Below are 24949 nucleotides of genomic sequence, written 5' to 3'. Positions count from 1 at the left end.
ATTTAATTAAGTCACTTTAGCATTGTTTACGCCAAGCACACCTCCTTTTGCAGATCTTGAAAAGTATCCTACTGATGACATTTTGGACCCCATTGCCAAAGCAAAGATGGTGGCACTGAAGGGCATCAAGAGGGTATTGGCTCAAGACCCAATGGGTGGTCCTCCTGGAATCAACAGGTACTTAATTGCTGCACTTTTGTATTTGGTTTTGTGTGTGTCATTGGGAAGTGTTTTAGTCTGGTTTCTCTCTGATTTAGGCAACAGGTATCTCTCTTGGCGCAGAGGCTGGTTTCAGCGTCGGAAAGTGTAGACCCGCAGGGTCAAGTTTCAGCAGGCCCATCCAAGGTTTACAAGTTCTCCAGACTAGTATTTGTTTGCTATTTATGGTAAATGTATGCGGATATGGTGAATTGAACTGGTAGACGTCTGTGTATCTCAGGAAGGTGAGGCGACTGACCAGACCCAGACCAGGCCGAACCCACCCCAATTTGTTCAAGGCATAATAAGTATGTTGAAACAAATAGATTTTTGTTTTGAATACTCTGTGAATATGGATAAACTCCCAATTCCTCTGTGTTCCTTCACGTCTAGATGATGCAGAGCAACATCAGTATGAGGAGTGGCTCCTGCACACTCAGCAACTGTTGCAAATGCAGCTGAAGTTCCTCGAGGAGCAGATCGGTGCTCATCGGAAGTCTCGCAAGGCGCTGTGTGCAAAGCAGCGCACCGCAAAGAAGGCAGGCCGCGAGTTTGCAGAGGCTGATGCGGAAAAGCTCAAGCTGGTCACTGAGGAGCAAAGTAAGATTCAGAAACAGCTTGATCAGGTGAGACTTCTTTATGGAGCACACGGTTCTCTGGATTTGGGGAAACAGTTTAGCTTAATGTTTTGGTCTTTGTTCAGGTTCGAAAACAACAGAAGGAGCACACAAACCTGATCGCAGAGTATCGAAGCAAACAGCAACAACACCAGCAAGGCACTGGACTCTTGGCCTCAGGCCCTTCCAACCAAGATCCTCGCTTGATGTCCAAGATGCCAGGGCAGATGATGATGGGCCAGCAAACCGCACCAATAATGGGCCAGCCTCCTGGGTGCATGCCTCAACAAGGCATGCCGGTGAGGATGCCCCAGGTGCAGCCTTTCATGGGTGCTCAGCCACCTCACCCTGGAGTTCCTGGAGCTGTGCCGCCTGGGGCTCCTGGAGGATTCTTTCCACAGGGCCCCGGACTCCAAGGATCAGACCCAAGACTTCTACAGGAACGTCAGCTTCAGCATAGGATGCAGATGGTGCAGAAACTCCAGCAGCAGCAGCAACAACAACAACAGATGATGATGGGGCAGCATGCAGTGCCACAACAAGGTCAGCAACCAGGTATGATTGGTCAGCAGCCAGGTGGCATGGTTGCCCAAGCACAGGGTGTGATGAGCAATTCTCTCATTGCTCAGCAGCAGCCCTCTGTGCCACAAGGACTAATGAATAACCAACCAAACCAGCAGGGTCTGGCTCCGGGGGCATTAATGGGAAGCCAAACAGTGCCACAGCAGAATCTCATGACCCCCCAGCAAATGCCACAGACTCAGACAATGTTGCCAGGCATGATTGGAAACCCACAGATGGCGCAGCAGCAGCGGCCCCAGGTTGTGATTGGCCAGCAGGGACCAGTCGGACCACAGCACGTTCTTCGTCCAGCGCAAGGTCAGCTCACTCCTCAACAGCAGAGCGTTTTGGCTCAGCGGGTGCTGCTTTCTCAGCAGCAACAAGGCAAGGCCCATGGCCAGGTGCAGGTGCAGCAACAAGCGGCACCCGTCGGCCCTTCTGAGCCGCAGAGGGTTCTAGAGACCCCACCAACAAGAAGCCAGACCCCAGGCAGTGCAGAGGGTTCGCAACAAGGGATTCCAGGTCTTAATCAGGATGCATCGGCATCCAAAGAGGGAGCAATTCTCAGCCCTAAAACTCCACCTCAGCAAGGAGGGCCATCAACACCCATTCAGATACCTAGTGGAGAAACACAGGGGGCTGTTGGGCAACAGCAGCAGGTCCATGCTTATACAGGTCAACAGCCCCAACAAGCTCAAACACAGCAACACCAGGGCTACTTAAACAACCAGGAATCTGTTGCTCAGCAACAGCTTCCAGCCTCTAAGTCTGGACAAGTCACTGTTAAGCAAGAAGGTCAGCAGATGTGTTACATCGCCCAGCAGCAGCAGCAGCAGCAGCAGCAGCAGATACCCCAGAATATAATGCTACAACAGCCGGACGTAATGGGACAGCAGTCTGATGGGATGGCACAGAGCCAGCCTGGGGTGACCACACACGTCACCGCACAGCAGCAGGCTCTCCTCGCTCAACAGCAGAAGCAAGCCATGGTGGGTCAGAGGATGAGAGGCCAGCAGCAAATGATGGGACCCAGGCCCATGGCTCCTGCCGGGCAAATGCGTGCCCCCATAAACATTCAGGCCATCATTGCCCAGAATCCCCAGCTGCGTCACTTAACCCCACAGCAGCAAATTCAGCACATCCAGCAGATGATCGCTCACCGGCAGCTTCAGCAAGGTCAAATGCTACGGATGTCTGCTGCTCCAGGACAAGCCCAAGGCCAGATACGCCCACAGGGCCTGCAAGGACAAGGTCATCCCATTCCACAGCGGATGTCTGGCCTTGAAGCTCAGCAGCAGCTCCATTATGGGATGCAAGGTAAGCAAGGTCAAATGGGCTCTCCACAGCAGCAAGTGCTTATGGGCCAAGCCTCGGTTCAACAGAGTCTTATGGGACCGTTGCAGCAGCAACAGCCTATGCAACAAGGGTCGTCTCCACAATACGGGCTCACAGCTCAGCAGCAGATGATGCAACAGCAGTCACTTCAGCAGCAGCAGCATCAGATGATGAGAGGCCAGGTACCACTGCAGCGAGCTATGATGGTGCAGGGGCGCATGATTAGGCCCATGTCTCCTCACCAGTCGCTTGGCCCAGGGGGTTCTCCCGGAGACCCGTCAGGTCAGCAGAGACTGCCAGGGAGCCAGCTGATTGGCATGCAAAGCCAACAGTATCCTCAGACCCAAATGGCGACCACCGTGAGTCCTTTCCAGGCATCACCCTCTCACGCAGGATCGCCCGGTTCCGCAATACAGAAACAAGAACCTGGCTCAAGCCCTCTGCCGCCATGCAAATCTGATCCTGGCACGCCATCTCTTTTAGTCAGCATGACTCCTCCTACTAAGGGTGAGGGCGGGGCTCAGCTCAACAGTCCATTTAGCCACGGCGTGGCGCCTACTGCCTCTCCCTTACAGTCTCCTGCAGGAAGGACCCCCCCGGATCTGTGTCATGGTCTCAAGCCAGAATTTCCGGGCTCTGCATGCGAGGTAAAACAGAACACTTCCATGCCACCCAATGGGCCTTCGCCTCAGACAGGAAATCCACAGCACCTTCAGCAGTTTTCCCAGCCAGCTTTTGGAAGTGGCGACGCTCTGTGCAACAGCACCCTACAGAACATTAAGCAGGAGCCCAGGGAGGTCCAGTGTGACACGGAGAGGGGTGGCGTGTCCCACGCTGGCCCAGTTAAACGAGAAGCGTCGGGCGAGCCAGTTACCAACGCAGATGCGTTTGGTGGCGCGCCGGGAAGTACGGCTGGAGACCCCGGTTCCCAGCCCAGGACTGAGACCAGCCAGCAGCTGCTGCAGAAGCTCCTTCGCACCAAGAATCTGCAGCTTTCCTCCCAGAGGCCATCTGAAGGCATTCACAATGAGATCAATGGACACATCAACAGCAAGCTCGCAATGCTGGAGCAGAAGCTACAGGGAACGCCGCGCAACATGGAGGTTGGCACCTTTGGTCTTGACTACTGGAACTGCCCTTCAACTTGGCATTGAAATGAATTCTTTGTGTTCAATGTTACAGGACCTGCAGTCAATTACCAAGAGACCTCCAGTTTCCAAATCCAAGCGCCCCAACAAAGCTGGGGAACGTGCGCCGAACTCGAGGAAGAAGACGAAGAAGGAAGAAGTTGGTAAAAGCACAGAAGCCTTAATGAAACAAGTAAGTATAACTCATTTTTCAGCTCAGTGAGCTCTGAGTTCTTCCTCACACTTGAAAGGAATTTTGGCCAATTTTAGTCCACAATTAAATTATAATTCAGCTATTAGTCTTCTAAAATATACTCTTAGACAACAACTTTTAACTTTTATTATCTGTGACCACTGGAGGCCGCCACATTTTCACATTCACTTACCTAATGCTACTATCAAGGCACGGTAGTCTTAATATGTGGGTGATAATCTGCTGTCCTGAGATTAGGAATAAACGTGTTTGCTTCTGATCCGATTTTAATTTTTCTCCTATTGTTTCATCATATTCCAGGGCCTTTCCCTTCTTCCTTTAATGGAGCCGTCGATAACAGCCAGCCTGGACTTGTTTGCACCTTTCGGCAGCAGCCCTGCCAATGGCAAGGCTCAGTTGAAAGGATCGTTCGGAAATGCAGTGCTTGACAACATCCCGGATTACTATTCTCAGTTACTCACCAAGGTGCCCCTTATGTTGTGAATGAATTTGCATGGGCAGTGCATGTTTGTGAGCTCAGATTAAACCTGCTTTTTCTTTCCAGAATAACCTCAGTAATCCACCAACGCCTCCATCATCCTTGCCACCTACACCGCCACCCTCTGTGCAGCACAAGCTACTGAATGGGGTTACTGCAGTGGAGGAGCTTTCAGAAAGTCAGAAGGACACTGAGGCCTCAGAAGACACCATGGGTAACATCTCCACTGATGTGTCTCACCGGCAGAGTTTCAAACTTGACAATGGGGCAATTCGGGTCACTGACATCCTTTCTCCACCCCCCACACAGAATCTGTGGCAGAGGAGGTCAAAAGCGTTGACATCCTAGCGGCACTTCCCACCCCTCCTCATAATCAGAATGAAGACATCAGGTTACCAGACCTTTTGTTAACCAGTCAAATAAGATCTTTGTTAAATTTGGGGCCTCGATTTAAAAAAAAAAAAAAAAATTTGTCTACAGAATGGAAAGTGACGACGACAGCGATGCACCAGACAGCATAGTTCCTGCGTCCTCGCCTGAAAGTCACATAGGGGATGACATTTCTCGGTTTCCTGCACTGCTGGAGCCCAAGGAGGAAGAGAACGAAAGAACCATATCGCCAATCATCCCGATGATTCCCAGAAGCTCCATTCCTGGTAATGTCCAAATCATCTTTTTTTCCCCTTTTTTTATCCCCTTGATGTGTTTACATACAAAAACATAAAAAAAATGAATCTTTTTTTTTTTTTTTTTTTTTTTTTTTTTTATGGTCCAGTTTTTCCTGAAACAAAGCCATTTGAAGCATCAGATGGGAAAACCATCTCAACAGCTGGCACCTGGGACCAAACCAAGAGCAATGAGGTTTCAGTCACTCTGACGCTTTCTGCTGCAGCAGCAAAGGTACCGAATAACTTTAATATAACAACACAACATATCTCCATTATGCTGATAACACGCTGTTGGTATCATTCAGGTTCGATTTGAGTCTAATTAGTCACAATCCCCCCACAGAATCTGAATTCTGTCATGGTGGCCATGTCCCAGCTTTTACACATGCGGATGCCGACCTCCTACGAGGTGGCCTTTCCCCAGAACCCAGGGATATCAGAAGGAGGCAAAGCTCTCGATTCGTCTAACCCAGGTGACCTTTTTTGACATATTGTTTTATGAATGGAAATATCATTTGGGTGGCAAGAGGTTAAGTTAGAATTGTCAGTTCAGTGGAGTAAAATAATAATGAAAGTAAATTTTGATGGAAAAACGTCTGATGAGTGAATTCTTCATCAGGAGGGCAGTGCATGAAGCCGGTCCCCTTGGATGGATCTGGAAACCAGGACGCACAGTGGCTGAGACAGTTTGACGTCTCCTTGCCAGGATGCACTTTGAAGAAGCAGGTAGACATCTTGTCTCTAATCAAGCAGGTGAATTATTGTTCTCACCTTTGCATGTAGTGTTTTTTTTTTTTTTTTTTTTTTAGATTTTTTTTTTGGTTTGTTTGAAAATTGGTTTGCTTTTTTTTTTTTTTTTTAAGTTAATGTCGCCTGTGGACTTTTCACAGGAGTGCTCCAATCAAGATGATCGACCCGTTCAACACTGCTATACCACCAACGTCTCAGACCTAGACGTGCGTCACCTTCCCATCATACCGGTACAGGCGTCTCCACCCCAGTCTCCGTCTCCATCCCCAGCTCCACCCGACCCGGAGCCCACTTCCTGCATCGAGGCGGTCAGTGAGCCTGTAAATGCTCCACCACCTCCTCCTCTCCCTCAGTCGGAGAGCACGCCCAATCCTGACACTCCGTCGGCCACCAGCTGCAGTCCCACCAAGCCTCAGGTCAAAGTGGAACCCCTGCCGGAGGCCGACTTGCAGATCTCTGCCGCGGTGCCCGTCACCAGCGACGAAGCGGTGGCGACCAACGAGGCTCCGGTCACGATGGCCTCCCCTGCCCGCCAGCACTCGCCCACCCTGTCCTCCACCCTGTCACCCAAGCAGGTCAAGCAGCGGTGTCGGCCGTTCCTGGGGGAGGAGCTCGACCTGAGGCCCAAGGTGAAGAAGTGGCGCGGCGCCCGCTGGAAGCGGCTGCAGCTGGTCATCACCATTCGCAAGGGCGGCTCCAAGAGGGAGAACAGCCGCGAGGTCTCGGAGCTGATGGACCGCCTCCGCATCACGCTGCGCCCCGACAAGCTGCCCCGGGACAGGCGCAAGTGCTGCTTCTGCCACGAGGAAGGCGACGGCGCCACCGACGGGCCGGCCCGGCTGCTCAACATCGACGTGGACCTTTGGGTGCACCTGAACTGTGCCCTGTGGTCCACGGAGGTGTACGAGACGCAGGGCGGCGCGCTGATGAACGTGGAGGTGGCGCTGCGGCGTGGCCTTCGCACCCGCTGCGCCTCCTGCCAGAAGACCGGCGCCACCAACAGCTGCAACCGCCTCCGCTGCCCCAACGTCTACCACTTCGCCTGCGCCATCCGGGCGCGCTGCATGTTCTTCAAGGACAAGACCATGCTGTGCACGCAGCACAAGCTGAAGGGCCCCAGCGAGGAGGAGCTGAGCAACTTCGCCGTCTTCCGCCGCGTCTACATCGAGCGCGACGAGGTCAAGCAGATCGCCAGCATCCTGCAGCGCAGCGACCGCGTCCACATGTTCCGCGTCGGCGGCCTCATCTTCAACGCCGTCGGGCAACTCCTGCCCTCGCAGATGGCCGCGTTCCACTCGCCCACCGCCATCTTCCCCGTGGGCTACGAGGCCACCCGGATCTACTGGAGCACCCGGGTGCCCAACCGCAGGTGCCGGTACCGCTGCCGCATCGGCGAGGCTGACGGCAGGCCGCAGTTCGAGGTGCGCGTGCTGGAGCAAGGCCAGGAAGATCTTCACTTCCGGGACGTCAGTCCAGACGGTAAAGGATGATCTTTTCATGTTTCCTTGTTGTGTCCACCTTGTGAAATGTCATTCCTTATATAAAAAAAAAAAAAAAAAAAAGTGAAGTGATTGTCACATGTGATACACAGAAGCGCAGCACATGGTGACACAACGAAACGTGTCCTCTGCATTTAACCATCACCCTTGGTGAGCAGTGGGCAGCCATGACAGGCGCCCGGGGAGCAGTGAGTGGGGACGGTGCCTTGCTCAGTGGCACCTTGGCGGATCGGAATTCGAACCTTCTGATTACGGGGCCACTTCCTTAACCGCTAGGGCCCCCACTGCCCCTAATTCCAGTCAAATTCCGGTCAAGTTAAACTACTGAAGAACTTGCTTTTAAAAATACTGAAGTATTAAAACTACATTTTCTTTCCCTGCATTTTTGCATTATTGGCACAACACGTGCAACACCTGATTCCTCCTGACTGGCTTTTAGATCTTGTACCATAAAGAATCGGTAAAATGTTACAGAATGAAACACAAAAAAGTACCAACACACCAAGTCCCCCGAAACATCACGGTAGCATCAACCATGTAGCACCGTCTACCAGGCAAAAGAAACGGGCAAGGAATCTCGAAACGGCAAGGTGCCACTGAGGTCCCCTTGATCAGGGGACCGTCCCCACACACTGCTCCCTGAGCGCCTTTCATGGCTGCCCACTGCTCACCAAGGGTGATGCAGGGTCAAATGGAGAGGACGTCTCGTTGAGTCACCGTGTGCTTTACACATATAGACATAACGTTATATTCATGTGTGCGTAGCTCCTTTTTTACATGCTAACTTTATCAATTAAAATTAGCCGACAAGTCACTGGCCATTTTGGACACGTTAATAAGATTTCTAACTTAATTTGCATATTTCACAACATTTACATATTTCTATACATACAAACTTAAAATGAAATGAATCTTTAATCATTGTGGAAATTTTAAATATTTGATCAAGATATGGCCGTGGGTGGAAAAAATTGGCCTCAGAGTCTCCTCCTCGGTCCATCATCTCACATTGCAGAAGCGCAGTGCCAGCGCTGAACTTCATTTTACGGTTCGAGATCACGTCAGAGGTGACCTGACCCTGCAGAGTGCTGGCGGACTGTGATCCGGGAGTGAACCAGTCACAAAAAACATCCAGTTTCAGAATGAAAAATAACAAGCAAATAGACCCTTGATTGAAATGTAGTGAAGTAAAAAGTACAATATTTGTACTTCATACAATTCCTGCTCAAGTGATGTACAGATGTACTCAAAAACTTAATTGTAAACTTCCTGTTTACGCCACATACAGAGCGTAGCTATGAATTAACCAATGGATCACGTTGTAGGTATTTGGAGCAAAGTGTCCCAGCAGGTGGCCAAACTGCGCGACGACGCGGGCATGCTGAAGCTCTTCACCGACCACGTGAAAGGGGAGGAGATGTACGGGCTCACGGTGCACGCCGTCCTGCGGATCACCGAGTCGGTAGGTGTCGCGCCGGTTTCGTGAGAGCGCCGCGCAGTCGCCCGCGCCTCACGGACGTGTCGTCTTCTGCGCCCACAGCTTCCTGGGGTGGAGAACTGCCAGAACTACTCGTTCCGTTATGGCCGCCACCCTCTAATGGAGCTGCCACTCATGATCAACCCTACCGGCTGTGCTCGCTCAGAACCCAAGATCCTCACTCACTGCAAGAGGTCAGTCGGAGGAACAATAACATCTATTTCTTATGTAGCCCATAATCACGTACAGTATGTCTCAATGGGCTTTGACAGGCCCTACAGTTCACACCCCCACCACCCCACACACACACACACACACTTGAACGTACTTTGTCGCACAGAAGGGGCATTTTAAGGGGTTTCTTTTAATTATTCAATTATTTAAAAGATCTTTCATTATCTGTCATTGCTTATGTATAATTAGGCAAATCATAGGTCTCGGTTAAATGTCTATGAGTTGTAGTGCAGTTTTATTTACCACCAAGGTAAATGGATTGAGTTGTAACGCCTACCAGAAGCTGGCAGCAATTCACCTATAAAAATTGGCTCAGGTTGTGATGCTGGGTGAAATGGAAAAATAAGTCCAACTGTTATTAAAAAATTATTACATAAAAGACATTTGCATGAAATGTATAATTTGTATAACTGGATCATATATTTCTTATATAGCCCATAATCACATACAGTATGTCTCAATGGGCTTTGACAGGCCATACAGTTCACACCCCCCACACTTGAACGTACTTTGTCGCACATAAGGGGTTTCTTTTATTGCCACGGTGGCAATTATTTAAAAACTCTTTCATTATCTGTCATTGCTTATGCATAATTAGGCAAATCATAGGTCTCGGTTAAGTTTCTGTGAGTTGTAGTGCAGTTTTATTTACTACCAATGTAAATGGATTGAGTTCACCTATAAAAATTGGCTCAGGTTATGATGCTGGGTGAAATGGAAAAATGAGTCCAACTGTTATTAAATAATTATTATTAAAAAAAAAAAAAAAAAGAAGACCTTTGCATGAAATGCACGTCCCTAAGCAAATCATGTTCATCAATCAGCTTACTAGTTTGAGGCCTTGCGAAGGTGGCAGTCACCTTTAAGATCTCTTGTTTTTTTTGTTTTTTTCTAGGCCCCACACATTAAACAGCACAAGTGTGTCCAAAGCGTACCAGAGCACCTTCACCGGTGAGATCAACACGCCGTACAGCAAGCAGTTTGTGCACTCCAAGTCCTCCCAGTACCGCCGGCTGAAGACCGAGTGGAAGAACAACGTGTACCTGGCGCGCTCGCGAATCCAGGGCCTCGGCCTGTACGCCGCCAAAGACCTGGAGAAGCACACCATGGTCATAGAGTACATCGGCACCATCATCCGCAACGAGGTGGCCAACCGGCGGGAGAAGATCTACGAGGAGCAGGTGAGGGCAGCTCTGCTTTATGTAGCTCTGCTTTTTATTCCCCTCCCCTGAACTTTTTTCCCCCTTTTATCAGAACCGTGGCATCTACATGTTCCGCATCAACAACGAACACGTGATCGACGCTACGCTGACCGGCGGACCTGCGCGGTGAGTTTGGCCGCCTGCCCGTCCGATGTCGATGTGCGGCGACTTGAGACTGAGCCCGAACTGCCTCTCTTTCCAGCTACGTCAACCATTCCTGTGCGCCCAATTGCGTTGCGGAGGTGGTGACCTTCGACAAAGAGGACAAGATCATCATCATCTCCAGCCGGAGGATTCCGAAGGGCGAGGAGGTGAACTGTTCGTTTTCTATATCAATGCCTCAGTATAATGGATGGTTCATGATTCACTGTACTCAGATCAGACCGCCACTTTCACTACCCGCACCACTTTTTAACAATTTTTATATCGGCGCTGCAAAACCACCATGTCAGTGTGATATGATTGATTGATTGATTGAATCGTCCACGCCTGCATCACGATGCATTGATTGTGAGATTCATTTCTCATAATCGACCCTTCTAACAACACGCATACAGAAAATGAAGAATAAATGTTCCGTTTCTTCTGTTCCTGCCCAATGTAGCTCACCTACGACTACCAGTTTGACTTTGAGGACGATCAGCACAAGATCCCCTGTCACTGCGGGGCCTGGAATTGCCGTAAGTGGATGAACTAGCGGCGGGGGGCGGAGCCCACGCGTGTCGTCCTCCGGGTGCCAGAACACTCCAGCGCCAAAGCCTGACTCTACTCAATACCCAGTTCATAAGCTGTACTCGGACAAAATTGAAAGGGAAGGTCTGCTCTCCCTGTCTCTGAAAGACGAGATTTATTCTTATCCCAGGAGCCAAAGGTCGTGAAGGGAGTTAAACGCTCAAAGCCACCGCCCATTCGGAAAGCTTCAAAAGGTGGACATGCTTGAATTGTTGTTTTTTTTCCCCTTTTCATTCTTGCTTTTGACCTTTTGCTACATACAATATATAACCTTGAGAAATGACAGAAACATTCTCTGCCAAAAGCACCTCCTCTTTTTATTTATTTTTTCGTCGTCACCCCCGACCCCCCCCCCTCGCTGACTGGCTGGAATCAATCCTTTTTACTCCTACCAAATCCTGCTTATGTATCATATCAACCCATAGAGGCTAATGCTCAGTGAAGAACGTTCATTTAAAGCCATTTTTTACAAAAGGAACTGATACTGTTAAGGCTCGGACCTACTACCCCCCCCCCCCCGGTACAACACTCTCCCATCAAGTCATCAATGAAGATGAAGTTCGACCAGTGCGGATCATGGCAAGACAATCCAGGGGAGGCTCCCGAAAAAACCGAGCGTCTCTCGCGGCAGGAAACGAGACGTAAGATGTTCTAAAGAGATGAGATATATTGACCTGTGGCTCCGGACGTTTTTTATTTGTATGGCGTTGTGTGTGGGTTTCGCTCGACCCAGTCTACCTCATTGAGTTTGTGGGAAGTGATTTTTCTTTTTCTTTTTGTTGCTTTGTTCAAGACTGTAAGTGCTACTGTGGAATGGGGAAGGTGGGAATGTTCTCATGGCGAATGCCTTCTCGGATAAGCAGGGAATTTTAAGCAGCAGGTTTGCTCCTGACTATATATAGGTAGAAATATATAAATAAATAAAAAAACTACAAAAAAATTGGAGGGGGCAGGGTTAATTTTACAACGTACAATATTGTACGTCGTAAACTATTGTGGTTCGTCATGAACTGTAATAGTCGGCTGTTTCTCATGCAAGCGCATTTTGGATGAAATTATTGAGCGTAATCGGATCGATCGGAGGCGTTGGTAGTTCGTGTAGCTAATTTCCGGATCACGTTTTTCGTAATGACTTATGACAGGTTCCACAGTGTGTAAAATCATGGCTGCACTTTGAATCGATTATTATTATTATTATTATTAATAATATTTTCCCTTTTTCGGTTCAGAATGACATCTTGCTAACCTCGGCACACAACGCATGACCGTAAACCTGACAATCTCAGGCCCTGGACATAGTCGAGTTAGGAGAGGAAAGGTTCATGAAAGATGTGACTCAAGACTACTATTATCTAACTTCCAGTCCTCCGTAGTACATTTACCCTTTGACCTCTCTGCCCTCGTTACTCCATATAGTAATAATAAGAATAACCCTTGAATTTACCCCGGTTGTAGTAGAACGTTTCCCTCCGCGCCGACTGTTTCAAACTTACTGTATTGAGCCTTTCTCTGCCAGACCACAGCCAGCGTGTCCCCCCCGTCTCTGTAGGTGGTTTGATGTTGGTAGCACTGTCTTCTGAAGGCTTGAAACACATTGGCAGAGCGAGACTTTAAAGGGCATTTTTCCTTCTTCTTTTCATTTTGATTTCTTGAATTTTCTTTAAACGGTTAAGTTTTCAAGAAGGGAGCTGACTAAAGTCTCCAGATCCCCCAAAACTACTTCTGTTCTCTGTCCCAGACCTACAACCTCACGTTTAAGATGCAAAGTGTACAAACTGTATATATCGATATATATTTGACGGTGTGGGGGGGGGGTGAGAACGTACCCAACCCCCTTCCCCCCCTTTTTAATCGACAAGATCAAGAAAATTGTAGAAAAATAAAATTGATTGACAAAATCAACCACTGGATATCATTTTATCAGAGAGAATAAAAGTGTGTGTGTCTGATGTGTGCGTGCGTGTGTGTATATATATAAATAGAAATAAATAAAATATATGTAAAATCAAAGTAATACCCTGATATGTATATGGAAGAGTGCTTTGTTTTTCTATTTGCGTTTTTTGCTAAAAACCCATTTTCCCAAAAAAAAAAACCAACAAAAAAAAAAAAAATTGAGTATCTTCTTTTCACCAGCGACCAAGAGTCGAGGTGAAATAGACAAATAATTTAGCGCAGAATTGTGTTTTTCTGGTAATGATGCGTCATCATGAAAATAGCTTATTTAAGAAGCAGTACAAGGGTGCATAGCGTTTTTGTGTATTTATGTAATAATATTGTTCACGTATATATTTCTTTTTACTTTTATTTATGCTACTGATTGTGAATCACAAAATACTGTCCTGAAATTTGGTCACGATTGGCTTTAGTGTAGTTAAACGGAAGCTCCTGATTGGTTTGTGTGTGTGTGGGCGTGATTTCTGTTTAATTTGATTTCTTCCCTATAGAAGTGAATGTGTTTGAAATAGCTTGTGAACTGGCTGTGTAGCCTGATGTACATTGCGACTCGATATTTCTCGTTAGCCCCGTATTAAGAACGAAAAATTGCACTCGTAAAGTTTTATGTCTCTGAAAGCTGGACGTATAAAACATCAGAAGCGGTGATTTTATATTTTTTATGTTTGGGGGGGGGGATCATGAAATATTTAGAGTTAAAATTCCTCTCGTTTTGTGTCGAGAGAGAAAAAAAAAAAAAAAAAAAAAAGACAGGAATCTTAATTTAAGTTCTCTCTGCATATCTTTATAATTTAATAAAAAAGAGATTGCTGAAGTTGGTTTTTTTAACTGAAACACTTTTTAAAGATGTTGCATCTGTACAGCAGAGCTTGTTTTAGGCGAGATTAATAAATGATCATTTTTATTGTATGTGGCATGTTTTGTATGGATATAATTTGAATTGTAAATATTTTTTGATGACGCAAGAGGTTGCATCACTTTATATACAGCTGACCCCTCCCCCCTGACCCGGTTCCATTAATTTCTTTGTCTCTGCTTTATTTCTTGTAAAAGGAAAATAAACTTCATTTTAAGTAAACCCTGTTTTTGAGTCTTGGCTGGACAATTGATTGTCAGGATATGATGACACTTGTTTACATCATCAAATCTGAACATAATTAACATTGATTTTTATTAAATTTCATTTGGGTGCCACTGAGGTCCCCCTGATCAAGGTATCATCCCCAGACACAGCTCCCCGGGCGCCTGTCATGGCCACCCACTAAGGCTCATGGTTAAATCCAGCAGCCTGGACCCATTTACCTTTTGATTGAGGGGGGTCAAAGGGCACAGATTCCCTGAAACCATAAATGAGGCAGAACAAAATGTTTTCGGGAAAAGCTGCAGAAGGGAAAATCATACCAAATGCTTAAAAAAAAAAAAAAAAAAAACGAGATTTATTCATGAATGGCATGGCTACACATTTCCCAAACTGATTGTGAAAAAGATTTGCATTAAACACATTTGAAAACTAGTTTGTCGCGGCAGGTAGCTAAAGTCATACTGACACCACACGTGTACAATCATGTTGGACATTTGGTTTACAACATGCCAAGAACACTTATGACGACCTTTCATCTCATTGCACTCGCCATTTATAAAAAATAAAAAAAAAAAGAAGCCAGTTTTGGATTATACGTACAGACAATCTGCTCAGACGCCACTGTTTTGAGCAACTGCAGTCACATTCACTATAAAAAAAGCCAGTGTTGACCACATTTCATGCCAGAATAAAAACAAGGTTGGGTTTCTAACTTATTTCCATGCAGTCAGTTCTTCAGTACAGGTCCATTTAAAAAAAAAAAACAAAAAAAAAAAAAAAAAAAAAAAAACTCAGATCCAGTCAGTCAGTCATACCATCATCTATAAGAAAGAATAAAAATGCACAATCATTGCATAGCTGGTGATGACATTTGTCTATTTCAAGCCTCTTCGGCTTCGAACAACCAGCTGAGGGGGGACGATCTGGACCAAATGGACAGTAGTGAGCGGGTCCAGAGCGACTTGGGTCAAGGTCAGTGCCGAGAGAGGACTCGTCCATGGTGGACAGAAGGGTGGGGAAGAAGCCCGGAAGCATATGGACAGCGGGTAGAACTCGTATGCCTTCCACACGGCACTATCAATAATTAGCTTCCTTTTCCCTCTGGTGACGCTTTACAGGAAAAAAAAAAAAAAAAAAAAAAAACATGGGACCTTATATCTATAACATATAAAATCATGCTGCAAAAAAAAACGTTGTTTGCTCAGTAGTGTGTATTACATTTTCCCCTCCAACCAGGTCTCACATTAAAATGAAGAACAATATAAAAGAACACACAAAATATTAACAAATAAATAAGAGACTTTGTGTGCTGGTCCCCTCACAGACCTCGAAATGAAAACTCTTGCGCGGCCGTGGACGTTTACACCTCCTTGCTACATCTGGGTTTACTATGGAAGAGACGGGAACGCGATTGGTCGGTCCGTTGTCGGGGGAACGGAGCGCCCCAACGTTAACAGCTCCCGCTGAAAAGAGAAAACACGAATCTGGAGATGAGGAGGATTCACAGCGGGTCGGTCGTGCGGCGGTGGAGGGACGCTCAGTAGTTTGGTAGAAAAGGGTGAGGTAGGCCGAGTCTTTGGGGGGGGGGACTGGCAGGAATGTGGTAGGTTTGCTCCGCCCCCCACAGTCTTCAGCGTTGAGTGCGTCTCCACGGGGTCCGGCGGCGGCTCAGATCTTGACGTCCTCCTCCACGCTGAGCTGAGACAGGGTCTTCTTGATGCGCAGCGCCGTCAGACGCGCCGCGCCGTTGGCGTACCAGCACTCCCGCATGATCTTGCCCATCACCCGCAGGGCCTAAAAACGTGAACAGGAGGCGAGGGATCACGGACGGGTTGGCGCGCCTTTACCGCGCACAACTCGCGTGACGCCGTGAACGTACCTCGTAGCTCTGCCACCAATTGGGGACGTTGGGCCGCAGCCTCTGGTCGCACACCACCTTCCTCATCTCTTCTATCGAGGGGTCGCAGGGCACCAGGTCGTAGTACGGCAGCTGATACTCCTCATGAATACCTGCGCGGAGAAGCGCCAAAATGTCTAATAATCTAATGGTCTAATTATTGCTAATAATCGTTAATGAATTAAGGTTTGAATTTTACCGCCAGCGTTGCAGCGCCGGGCGACCTCCCAGTACACCAGGCCCAGGGCGTAGATGTCCGCACACTTGAACGAATCGAAGTGCCTCATGTTGATGGTCTCATCCAGGACCTCTGGAGCCATGTACCTGCCAAACAAACCCTTTAAACGGCGGCAAAGAGCGGGGGTGGGTGGGGGTCAAGGGTCGTTCGAGGCGGTACCTCTTGGTGCCCACGCGCTGATTGGGGGCGATGTCGATGGTGTCGGTGACGGACTCGTGCCGCACGGCCAGGCCCAGGTCGGCGATGGCGCAGGTGCCGTTCTTCTTCACGAGGATGTTCTTCGACTTGAGGTCACGATGCGCGATGCCAGGCTTTCCTGTCAACCAATTCCGGCCTCATTATTATTATTATTGTTATTAGCGTCCGGGTGACAAGGCGGTGACGCGGCGGTCCCTACCCTGCGTGCCCAGGATCTCCATGTGAAGGTGTGCCAGTCCGCTGGCAGCTGACAGTGCCAGCTTGATCATGCCCTCGATGGTGACGGAGTAGCGGTTCAAGTAGTCGAAGAGCGAGCCGTGCTCGTGGTAGTCCGACACCAGCCACAGCTGCGTCCACGTGCCGTTATCTAAAAACAGACATCGTAGTTACAGGGACAGTCCCCCCCGGAGACACTCGGGGTTAAAGTGTCCTGCTCAGGGACGCGATGGTAGTAAGTGGGGTTCGAACCCGGGTCTTCTGGATCGTATGGGTGAACTATGGATCTGGAACTTACCCTTGTTGTCGGCGGCGATGAACCCCAGGATGTTCTCGTGCCGGAGCATTATGGTCTGGTAGATCTCGGCCTCGCGGAACCAGGAGCGTTCCTCCCTGGAGGAGAAGATCTTCACCGCCACGTCGCCGCCGCGCCACTTCCCCCGCCAGACCTCACCAAAGCGGCCTTTGCCGATGATCTCCTGCAGCACGATGGTTCTGGCCACGGTCCGCTGGACGAACAGAGGCAGGCCTGTTCAGGAAGAGGAGAGGTCAGCAGCAGATCGCATGAAGGTGAAAATGACGCCAAAATGCTAAACCACTTCTGCAATATTTGCACTTTTACTCATCCTAACATGCAAGACGGATAATGTGGAGCATCATTTAATTTCAGTGTTTTTAAATCCAGAGAACTCATCTGTTCTCTTCAGCTTTCCCAGACTTTTAATGAGGAACAACACCTCAATGTGTTTTTATATCGCTCTCTTCTCTACATTTTAAAGGTTCAATCCTATTATTCACTCTGATGGTACAATAAAATACTCATACAATGCACCACATCATATGTTAAACTGCATGAACATTATTTTATTAAAAAGTGTTCCACAGTTGACCCCCGTGGTACATTGAAATATTTGGTGCAATAGTTTTGTGTGAATGCTTACCGAGTTCGCAGTATTTCATTGTGGACGTTGGTTTTAACGAGTGACGCAAGTTTTCTGTGTCGCGTGCATCACACGGCAAGTTCTCAAACCGCTTGTATGGTTCCTGTCATAACTTTATATTGAACTTCTACATTCGTGTCACGCTTGTTCATAGTTCTGACCTCTAGTTATAGCGATAAGATAACTTGTGTTAGCAACTTGAGAAGAGTCAGGTTTGTTTCATCCTGTACCCTGATTCTGAATAATTCCAGACAATAAGCCTGATCATAAAGCTATGGCCTTAGACGGCCGCATTTTTACTTCGAACTTAAAGAATATAAACACAAAGAATTACTGACTTAAAAGGTAAAAAGTGATGTGGACCCACCAGAACCAGAGCCTGAGGTGGAGAGGTCAAAGATCAGGTCCTGCAAGGTCTTGTCCTTGGCCAGGTAGAGATGGTCACACGACGGGTCCTCCACGTCGAGCCGCTGGCGGTGGTTGTACGTGCGCTGGTGGTGCTGGAACGCGAAGACGCCCACGATGAGGAGCAGGCAGATCAGGAAGACGGGCCCAGCGATGACCGCCACCAGCTCCACGGGTCCCCAGCTGGCCGGCCAGCCCTCGCCTCCGTCCCCCTCCGGCCCACCTGCAGGCCACAGACGGACAGGATCGAAACGATAAAGTTCGTTTTCCCCGATAAAAACCACTTCAGGACTTCGCGGTCTCAGACAAGAGGCTATTTCTGTCTGACATCTACACATCACACTAGGCTGGACAATACCAATACTAATGATGGTAATCAATACTATACTAGACGTCAATACGTTTGAACATCATTACTAAATTTTGGTATTGATTAGTATCTGAAGCGATTCCACAAAATGGACTCCAGTGTCTCACCTATCTGCTGTAAACGTAATAGTGAAGCTGTTTCTGGTCACCTGGAGGACTTCAACTTTACTGGATGTGCGTTGTGGGAGTCCAACATTTTCCCTGTTCCAACGGATCTGACCTGGACCCTATATGTCCCCTCTTTGGTTTCCCAGACCCACGAATTACAAACTCAAACCATAAATAAAAAAAATAGTTTTCCACCAATTGACATTTGCGGCGAGGATGAACGATTGATTATTCTGGATCAAGGACATGGCTCAGACTAATCTAATACTGGACTGGATGAGTGTCTGGGCTCGTTCTACAGAACCTGGCAACCTGACTCCACATATTCTCATCTATCTGGACTCAATCCCCCCAGGATCCTTGCACACATATTTTATGTTTTATGTTAAAGACATAAAAGTGGGATATTAGGTTAAGTTTATTGCAATATTTGCACATTGGTTCATTGTATACTCGCAATATTTGCAATACTCTGATCTGTATCGGTCGCCAAAGCATTTCACTGCATATAATACCGTTTATGACCGCATGTGACAAATAAAACTTGAATTTTAATACCGGTCCAGGTTAATATGCTTGAAGGTTTATAAAGGGGCCGTGTTATTATCAGCCAGTGCCGCACGTGGCCCCTGAAGTTGTAGGGCTGGGTTGGCGTGGGGACGTGTTTTCTGAGACGCTGTATCTGTCTGGTTGGGTCATGCCTGAGCTTCATTGCCGTTTTGTTCTCTCTCTCTCTGGTTCTCTCAGCCTCTGGTTAAGCGGTCCATCTGGCATCCGTGCGCGGCCTCTACGCGACGGCAATAGTCGCCGTTGGGAGCTCACCCGGCACGCTGAGGTTGAGGCTGTTGCAGTAGTCGCTGTAGCAGCAGTGCGTGTTGAAGAAGCCCTGCGAGCTCAGGCAGTAGAAGGGCTGCCCCGGCGGCACCAGGTCGTCGCGGGTGATGCAGATGCGCACGTGCTGCTGCTGCCCGCGGATGAAGGAGGTGGAGGCCATGCAGGCCCCGTCCGTCTCGCACTCATAGCCGCTCTTCTCGCAGTTGGTGCAGTTGCACTTCAGGGCTGCGGGAACGAGAGCGGGAGTGGCTTCATGAAATTATGGCAGGCATGCAGAGACATTTGATTCATAATTCTCATATAAAGGGTCCATCAGAAATGTGGGGGGAATAAAGAACGATAAATCAATTATTTAAACAATCATTAAAAAGATTTAAATAATCTTAGTCAGATGTTTAAAAGGGGAGGAGCCTGTATGCATGATTGACAGCTCTCACTCGCCCCACTTCCTCATTCTGGACGATTTTAAAGTCCCTGCCGTCGATACGTGACACGCCCAGGTGTAGCGCGGCGTCCATCTCCTCCGTTTCCCTTGCGTTCCCTACACTCCCAATACACCTCATACACAAACGTGACCACGCCCACTAACATAACCCACACGCAGGTTATCTTGAATTCGAGTTCTGATGGGTGCAAAGGGTGAAGGAGAATGTAATGAGCTCAAGATGTCAGATTCCTACCTACTGGCAATTACAGGGAATACGAGGGACGTCTTGCAGACAAAAGGCTTGAAATTTACTTTACTTTGAAATTCTATTCTTTTAATAACAAAAAATTAAACCTTATATGATATATATATACACACACACACACACTTTTTTACTTTTTTTAATTCTTAGCTATTTAAAAGATTGGAATAGAAACAAAACACAGTAAATAAAACCCTATTTGGATGAATCATGTAGCTCAGACCCCAATTAAAAGTCTGAAAGAGTCCAGCAGGGGGCGACACCACCCCACAAAAACGCCCTCGTACGCACCCACTTCACCTCGAGTCGGTGGGTTCAGCAGCCGCCTCAGCCCCAGACGGCATAAAAGCCGAAACCGAATCCCGCACTGCGGATGGACCCAAACAGGCCGTTCCAGCGCGCCGGGCCCGGATCCTTAATGCAGCGCCAACGGCATCGGCGGGCGGGGGCGGAATCCGACACCGAGAGGGTCCCGCGGCAGGAGACCATTACGCTCGTCCAGGAGCGCATTAATACGGAAAAAAACGAATAACACGAGGTGGATCGGGTGTCGGCGTCTGGCAGACGGTTTGGGGGGGGGGGGGGGGGGGGCGCGGGCAGGGCCCGCCGCGGCTACTGATCTGTTTAGACCTGATGGAGGGCAAGGCCGGGCCAAACCTACATCCAGGGAGTCGGGGAGAGACGTAACCCGATTAATCTGCTGCAACAAGAACACAGACTTCAGATTCCATTACGTCTGCAGGAGCAACGTCTTTGTTTTGCCAGTCGGCAGCACCGCGCTGGGACTCGTGCAGTCGTGTTTGTACGAATGCGAAGCAACATGCCATTCGTGTGTTTGTGTGCACGTGATTCGCGGCTCTCCAAAGCCGGCGGTCGGGATTAAGGCAGGCCGAGAATTCCTCAGGGCTTAAGAGGCAGGCGGAGGGCGGATTTGTGGGGTGGGGGGGGCGTGTCCCGTCACACTTCCCTCGCGCCCCACTGTTATCGGCCTTCAGGTCCCGTGCTAACAATGGAGAGCCACTTAGAACAAATTTGCGTCCTGATCGCGTTCTTTCCTCCGCACGTGTTCGGGTTCGCCTCATTTTGCCACGCCCGCTTCTGCAAACATCAGTTGCTTCTCGCACTGCCGTGTACAGACGCATCGAGTTGAGTGAAGTGATTGTCACTTGTGATACGCAGCACAGCACACGGCGCACACAGTGAAATTTGTCCTCTGCATTTAGCCCATCACCCTCGGTGAGCAGTGGGCAGCCATGACAGGCACCCGGGGAGCAGTGTGTGGGGACGGTGCTTTGCTCAGTGGCACCTTGGCGGATCGGGATTCGAACCAGCAACCTTCTGATTACGGGGCCGCTTCCTTAACCGCTAGGCCACCACTGCCCCGCTAGTGAAGACTAGGACCCCCAACTATGAATACAATCTTTTTATTCACTCTGTGGTTACAAGTTCATCTAAATATTCTTGAGGTGTGAAGGTGCTCAGTGACTGAGCTGTTCTGACCTCGAGGGGAAGTTCATTCCACCACCGAGGGGCCAAGACGGAGAAGAGTCTAGATGAACGTCTACCTTTTACCTTCAGAGATGGAGGGACCAGGCGAGCAGTACAGGAGGCTCGGAGTATACGAGGTGCAGTGCGAGGTGTAATAAGGGCTGTGAGGTAGGATGGTGCTACTCCATGTTTGGCTTTGTAGGCCAGCATCAGTATTTTGAACCTGATGCGTGCAGCTACTGGGGGCCAGTGGAGGGAACGTAGCAGAGGGGCGGTGTCGGGAACTTTGCCCATGCACCATCCCTATTAAACATGGAATTTGGCTGCGATTGGTCAACAAGCCAACTTGCGTTCTGGCCCACTGTCCATAGAGAGAACGTAAAACCGGCAGGAGGAATTTCTCCCCCATTTCCACTTCCCTCACACGTTCCTTCAGGACACATGGTTCACATCAAGCCGCCTTTACTCCACGCCATTTCCTCCCTGACCGCTCCCTCGCACTCATTGCGACACGCGGATGACATATGACTTGGCGGGACGCGCCCATTATAAACACGGGAGCGCATTGCGGGGTGTTTACGTGAGTGTGTGTGTGTGTGTGTGTGTGTGTTACTCTTGCGTAACTCCGGGGACGAGAAAGTGCCAGTAACTGCCGGTGGAGCCGCTCCAAGTTCACCACCGTTTACAAGCGGCAGGAATTTCCTGCTGATTACGCGGAGGAGACCAGGCCCTGATAAACACCGAAAAAACAACCTGGCCGGGGCAACGTCCCGCTCGTCCGCTCGCAACCACCAATCAGCACGCAGACGTTCAATACATGTATACAAAGCTCAGAGGGATGATGGGAAATTAAGGCATTTGCTCACATCTGTCGGTCACTTTGCTCTTATTCTCCCCACACACACACACACACACACACACACACACCCCAAACCGCTGCGCCGTGGCCTCACATTCACCCACAGTCGTGGTTGGCCGCCCCCAAAAGTGCGCTAGTGCGTCAGCAAGCAACACAACACCAATTTAGCGAGGGGGGCGGGGCCAAGGGGAGAATGACGAATCAAATTAGTCTCGTTTCATCCGCCGAACAGGCAGATTTTTTTCTTGCTGTTTCCTGCTGAGACGCTGGTGTCCAGGACCAGGACCGTCCTGATCCATAAAATTTTAACGGCCTAGAATGCGCTGCCGGCTTATTTTTATCCATCGGATGTATGAGCCGAGAGGCGAATCACCACATCGAGCGTTTGCGTTTACGTCGTTTATCAGACGCCCTTATCCAGAGCGCCTTACAGTCAGTAGTTACAGGGACAGTCCCCCCCCCCCCCGGAGACACTCAGAGTTAAGTGTCTTGCTCAGGGACACGATGGTAGTAAGTGGGGTTTGAACCTGGGTCTTCTGGTTCATAGGCGAGTGTGTTACCCGCTAGGTCGCTACCAGCACGCTTCTCGCTTTTTCGGACGGGTGGCCGCCCGGAACCGGCGGTGTTACACTGGGCCTTTGTGTGGAGATTAGAGGGTCGGGGGGGGGGGGTTGCCGTGCCGTCGGGACAAAGAGCAGGAGCTGGCCGCGTGAAGGAGGGGGTGGGGCGGTGCCGTGCTGGTTCGCGTGGGGGGAGGGCGGCAGGATACGAGGGCGGGCCGTAATTCGCCACCGCGGGTCCCCCCCCCTGTGGCCCCCTCGGACGGGCGAAGGGTCTTACGCGGCCCTCCAGCTGTGAGAGCAGCTGCAACCGTCCGTAAAAACCCAGTCTAGACCGCGAATTAAAAAAAAAAAAAACAAATACAACGAACCGGGAGGACGGGGGGGACGTTCCCGTCATTCCACACATGTTAAGACACGGAATAAAATGCGGTGCGCGGGGGAATAATAATAAAACGATCAATCAGGCTGAGCTCGTGGGAGCAGAGGGCCCGACATTCCCAGCTGCTCCGCGTCGGGGGGGTTTATTCTATGCCGGGGCGGACTTCCTGCCGTTCCTCGGCGGGCCACGCTCTCGCCGCTCACACCGTGTTGAGGGACGCTGCCGGGGGGGCGCCGCTGAGTGCAACTTACCCGAGATGCACAGCCTGAAATGGGATCCATACAGCGGCCAGACGGGGAGCTGATTAAGACAAGCCGACGCCACCAGACAGGGACACACACACACACACACACACACACACTCACACACACACACACACACACACACACACAATCAATGCAAAGGAAGGAGGGCGGTCATTTTTTTTGTTTTTTCCACCTCTCACTGCCTCTCTCGGTCGAATTACCGGAACAGCCGGCAAAGCACGAGTCTCAGCGTTAACCTCGCCGTCACCTCCCCGCAGCGGTGATTAATACCGCGGGGCTGATTAATAAAACATCAACCCGGCGGAGCCCGGTTCTCCCAGAAAAAAAAAATTACGCGGTAAAGGAAGCGGCCCCGTAATAAGAAGGTCGCCGGTTCGAATCCCGATCCGCCAAGGTGCCACTGAGCAAAGCGCCGTCCCCACACACTGCTCCCCGGGCGCCTGTCATGGTGCCACTGCTCACTCAGGGTGATGGTTAAATGCAGAGGACACATTTTGTTGTGTGAACTGTGCGCTGTTTCATAAGGACAATCACTTCACTTTCACTTCAATAAAATTTGGGTGAACTTGGAGCGTAAATTTGGCAATCAGAGCGTACTAAGAGGTGTGGACCTTACATTTAGAGCATTTACCAGACGCCCTTATCCAGAGCGACTTACAATCAGTAGTTACAGGGACAGTCCCCCTCTGGAGCAACTTAGGGTTAAGTGTCTTGCTCAGGGACACAATGGTAGTAAGCGGGACTTGAACCTGGATCTTCTGGTTCACAGGCGAGTGTGTTACCCACTAGGCTACTACCCCCCCGTGGTACCACCCCACCTCACGCTGCGATGCTTCGGTTATCCGCGAATCACGACGTTACGTTTTAAAACATTTCTCAAAGCATCCACACGGGCGTTCAGAACCAAATAACGTACGTAGCTACAAAGCGCGGTAAAAACCCACACGCCGTTCCGAGGTCATCCGTGCGGACGAGGCTGAATTCCGACCCGGATCAGGACGTCACAATCACTACCGGCACTACTTTTTATCACCAGGCAACATCATTACGTTGCCTGGGTGCAAGTAGTAGCCTAGCGGGTAACACACTCGCCTATGAACCAGAAGACCCGGGTTCAAACCCCACTTACTACCATCGTGTCCCCGAGCAAGACACTTAACCCTGAGTGTCTCCAGGGGGGGACTGTCCCTGTAACTACTGATTGTAAGTCGCTCTGGATAATGGTGTCTGGTAAATGACGAAAGCGACTGCGATTTAGCCCACACAACTTTAGCAGTCGGACCCGCGTCAGTCAATAAACGTCCGAGTCGAGTGGAAACGTACAGCTCGCGGAACCGGACGGGAAATTTCCACGCGTCCCTGAGCGCCGG

The 24949-nt window shown here is 49.4% G+C and overlaps 2 protein-coding genes across 6 annotated transcripts in view; one reads left to right on the top strand and one right to left on the bottom strand.

The window, feature by feature from the left end:
- Positions 1–14126, top strand: part of kmt2d (lysine (K)-specific methyltransferase 2D) — a 35344-nt gene extending 21218 nt beyond the window's left edge. For 3 of the 4 annotated variants that reach the window (XM_028993130.1, XM_028993132.1, XM_028993131.1), the window contains 20 exons: positions 54–177; positions 258–345; positions 440–506; positions 592–824; positions 902–3814; positions 3894–4031; positions 4353–4517; positions 4597–4744; positions 4840–4921; positions 5011–5186; positions 5306–5430; positions 5542–5671; positions 5818–5951; positions 6089–7427; positions 8773–8909; positions 8988–9118; positions 10054–10339; positions 10413–10486; positions 10563–10671; positions 10965–14126. In XM_028993130.1, the coding sequence (XP_028848963.1) occupies positions 54–177; positions 258–345; positions 440–506; positions 592–824; positions 902–3814; positions 3894–4031; positions 4353–4517; positions 4597–4744; positions 4840–4921; positions 5011–5186; positions 5306–5430; positions 5542–5671; positions 5818–5951; positions 6089–7427; positions 8773–8909; positions 8988–9118; positions 10054–10339; positions 10413–10486; positions 10563–10671; positions 10965–11057 (6692 nt within the window). In that variant the 3' untranslated portion in view covers positions 11058–14126. The remainder of the gene's footprint in view (positions 1–53; positions 178–257; positions 346–439; positions 507–591; positions 825–901; positions 3815–3893; positions 4032–4352; positions 4518–4596; positions 4745–4839; positions 4922–5010; positions 5187–5305; positions 5431–5541; positions 5672–5817; positions 5952–6088; positions 7428–8772; positions 8910–8987; positions 9119–10053; positions 10340–10412; positions 10487–10562; positions 10672–10964) is intronic. The other variant, XM_028993133.1, reaches the window with a different exon arrangement.
- acvr1ba (activin A receptor type 1Ba) overlaps positions 7456–24949 on the bottom strand; it is a 20832-nt gene continuing 3338 nt past the window's right edge. Inside the window, exons 2-9 of one of the 2 annotated variants that reach the window (XM_028993138.1) lie at positions 19324–19560; positions 17987–18247; positions 16977–17207; positions 16662–16829; positions 16424–16580; positions 16226–16350; positions 16009–16139; positions 7456–7483 (exon numbers count right to left, since the gene is read on the bottom strand). In XM_028993138.1, the coding sequence (XP_028848971.1) occupies positions 7478–7483; positions 16009–16139; positions 16226–16350; positions 16424–16580; positions 16662–16829; positions 16977–17207; positions 17987–18247; positions 19324–19560 (1316 nt within the window). In that variant the 3' untranslated portion in view covers positions 7456–7477. Of the gene's footprint in view, positions 7484–14915; positions 15924–16008; positions 16140–16225; positions 16351–16423; positions 16581–16661; positions 16830–16976; positions 17208–17986; positions 18248–19323; positions 19561–24949 lie in introns of those variants that run through there. The other variant, XM_028993137.1, reaches the window with a different exon arrangement.

This window comes from Denticeps clupeoides, chromosome 10, assembly GCF_900700375.1.
Source record: "Denticeps clupeoides chromosome 10, fDenClu1.1, whole genome shotgun sequence".
In the NCBI taxonomy this organism is placed as follows: Eukaryota; Metazoa; Chordata; class Actinopteri; order Clupeiformes; family Denticipitidae; genus Denticeps; species Denticeps clupeoides.
The sequence above is the reverse complement of the archived record's forward strand: the minus strand, read 5'-3'. Positions and strand labels throughout refer to the sequence as shown.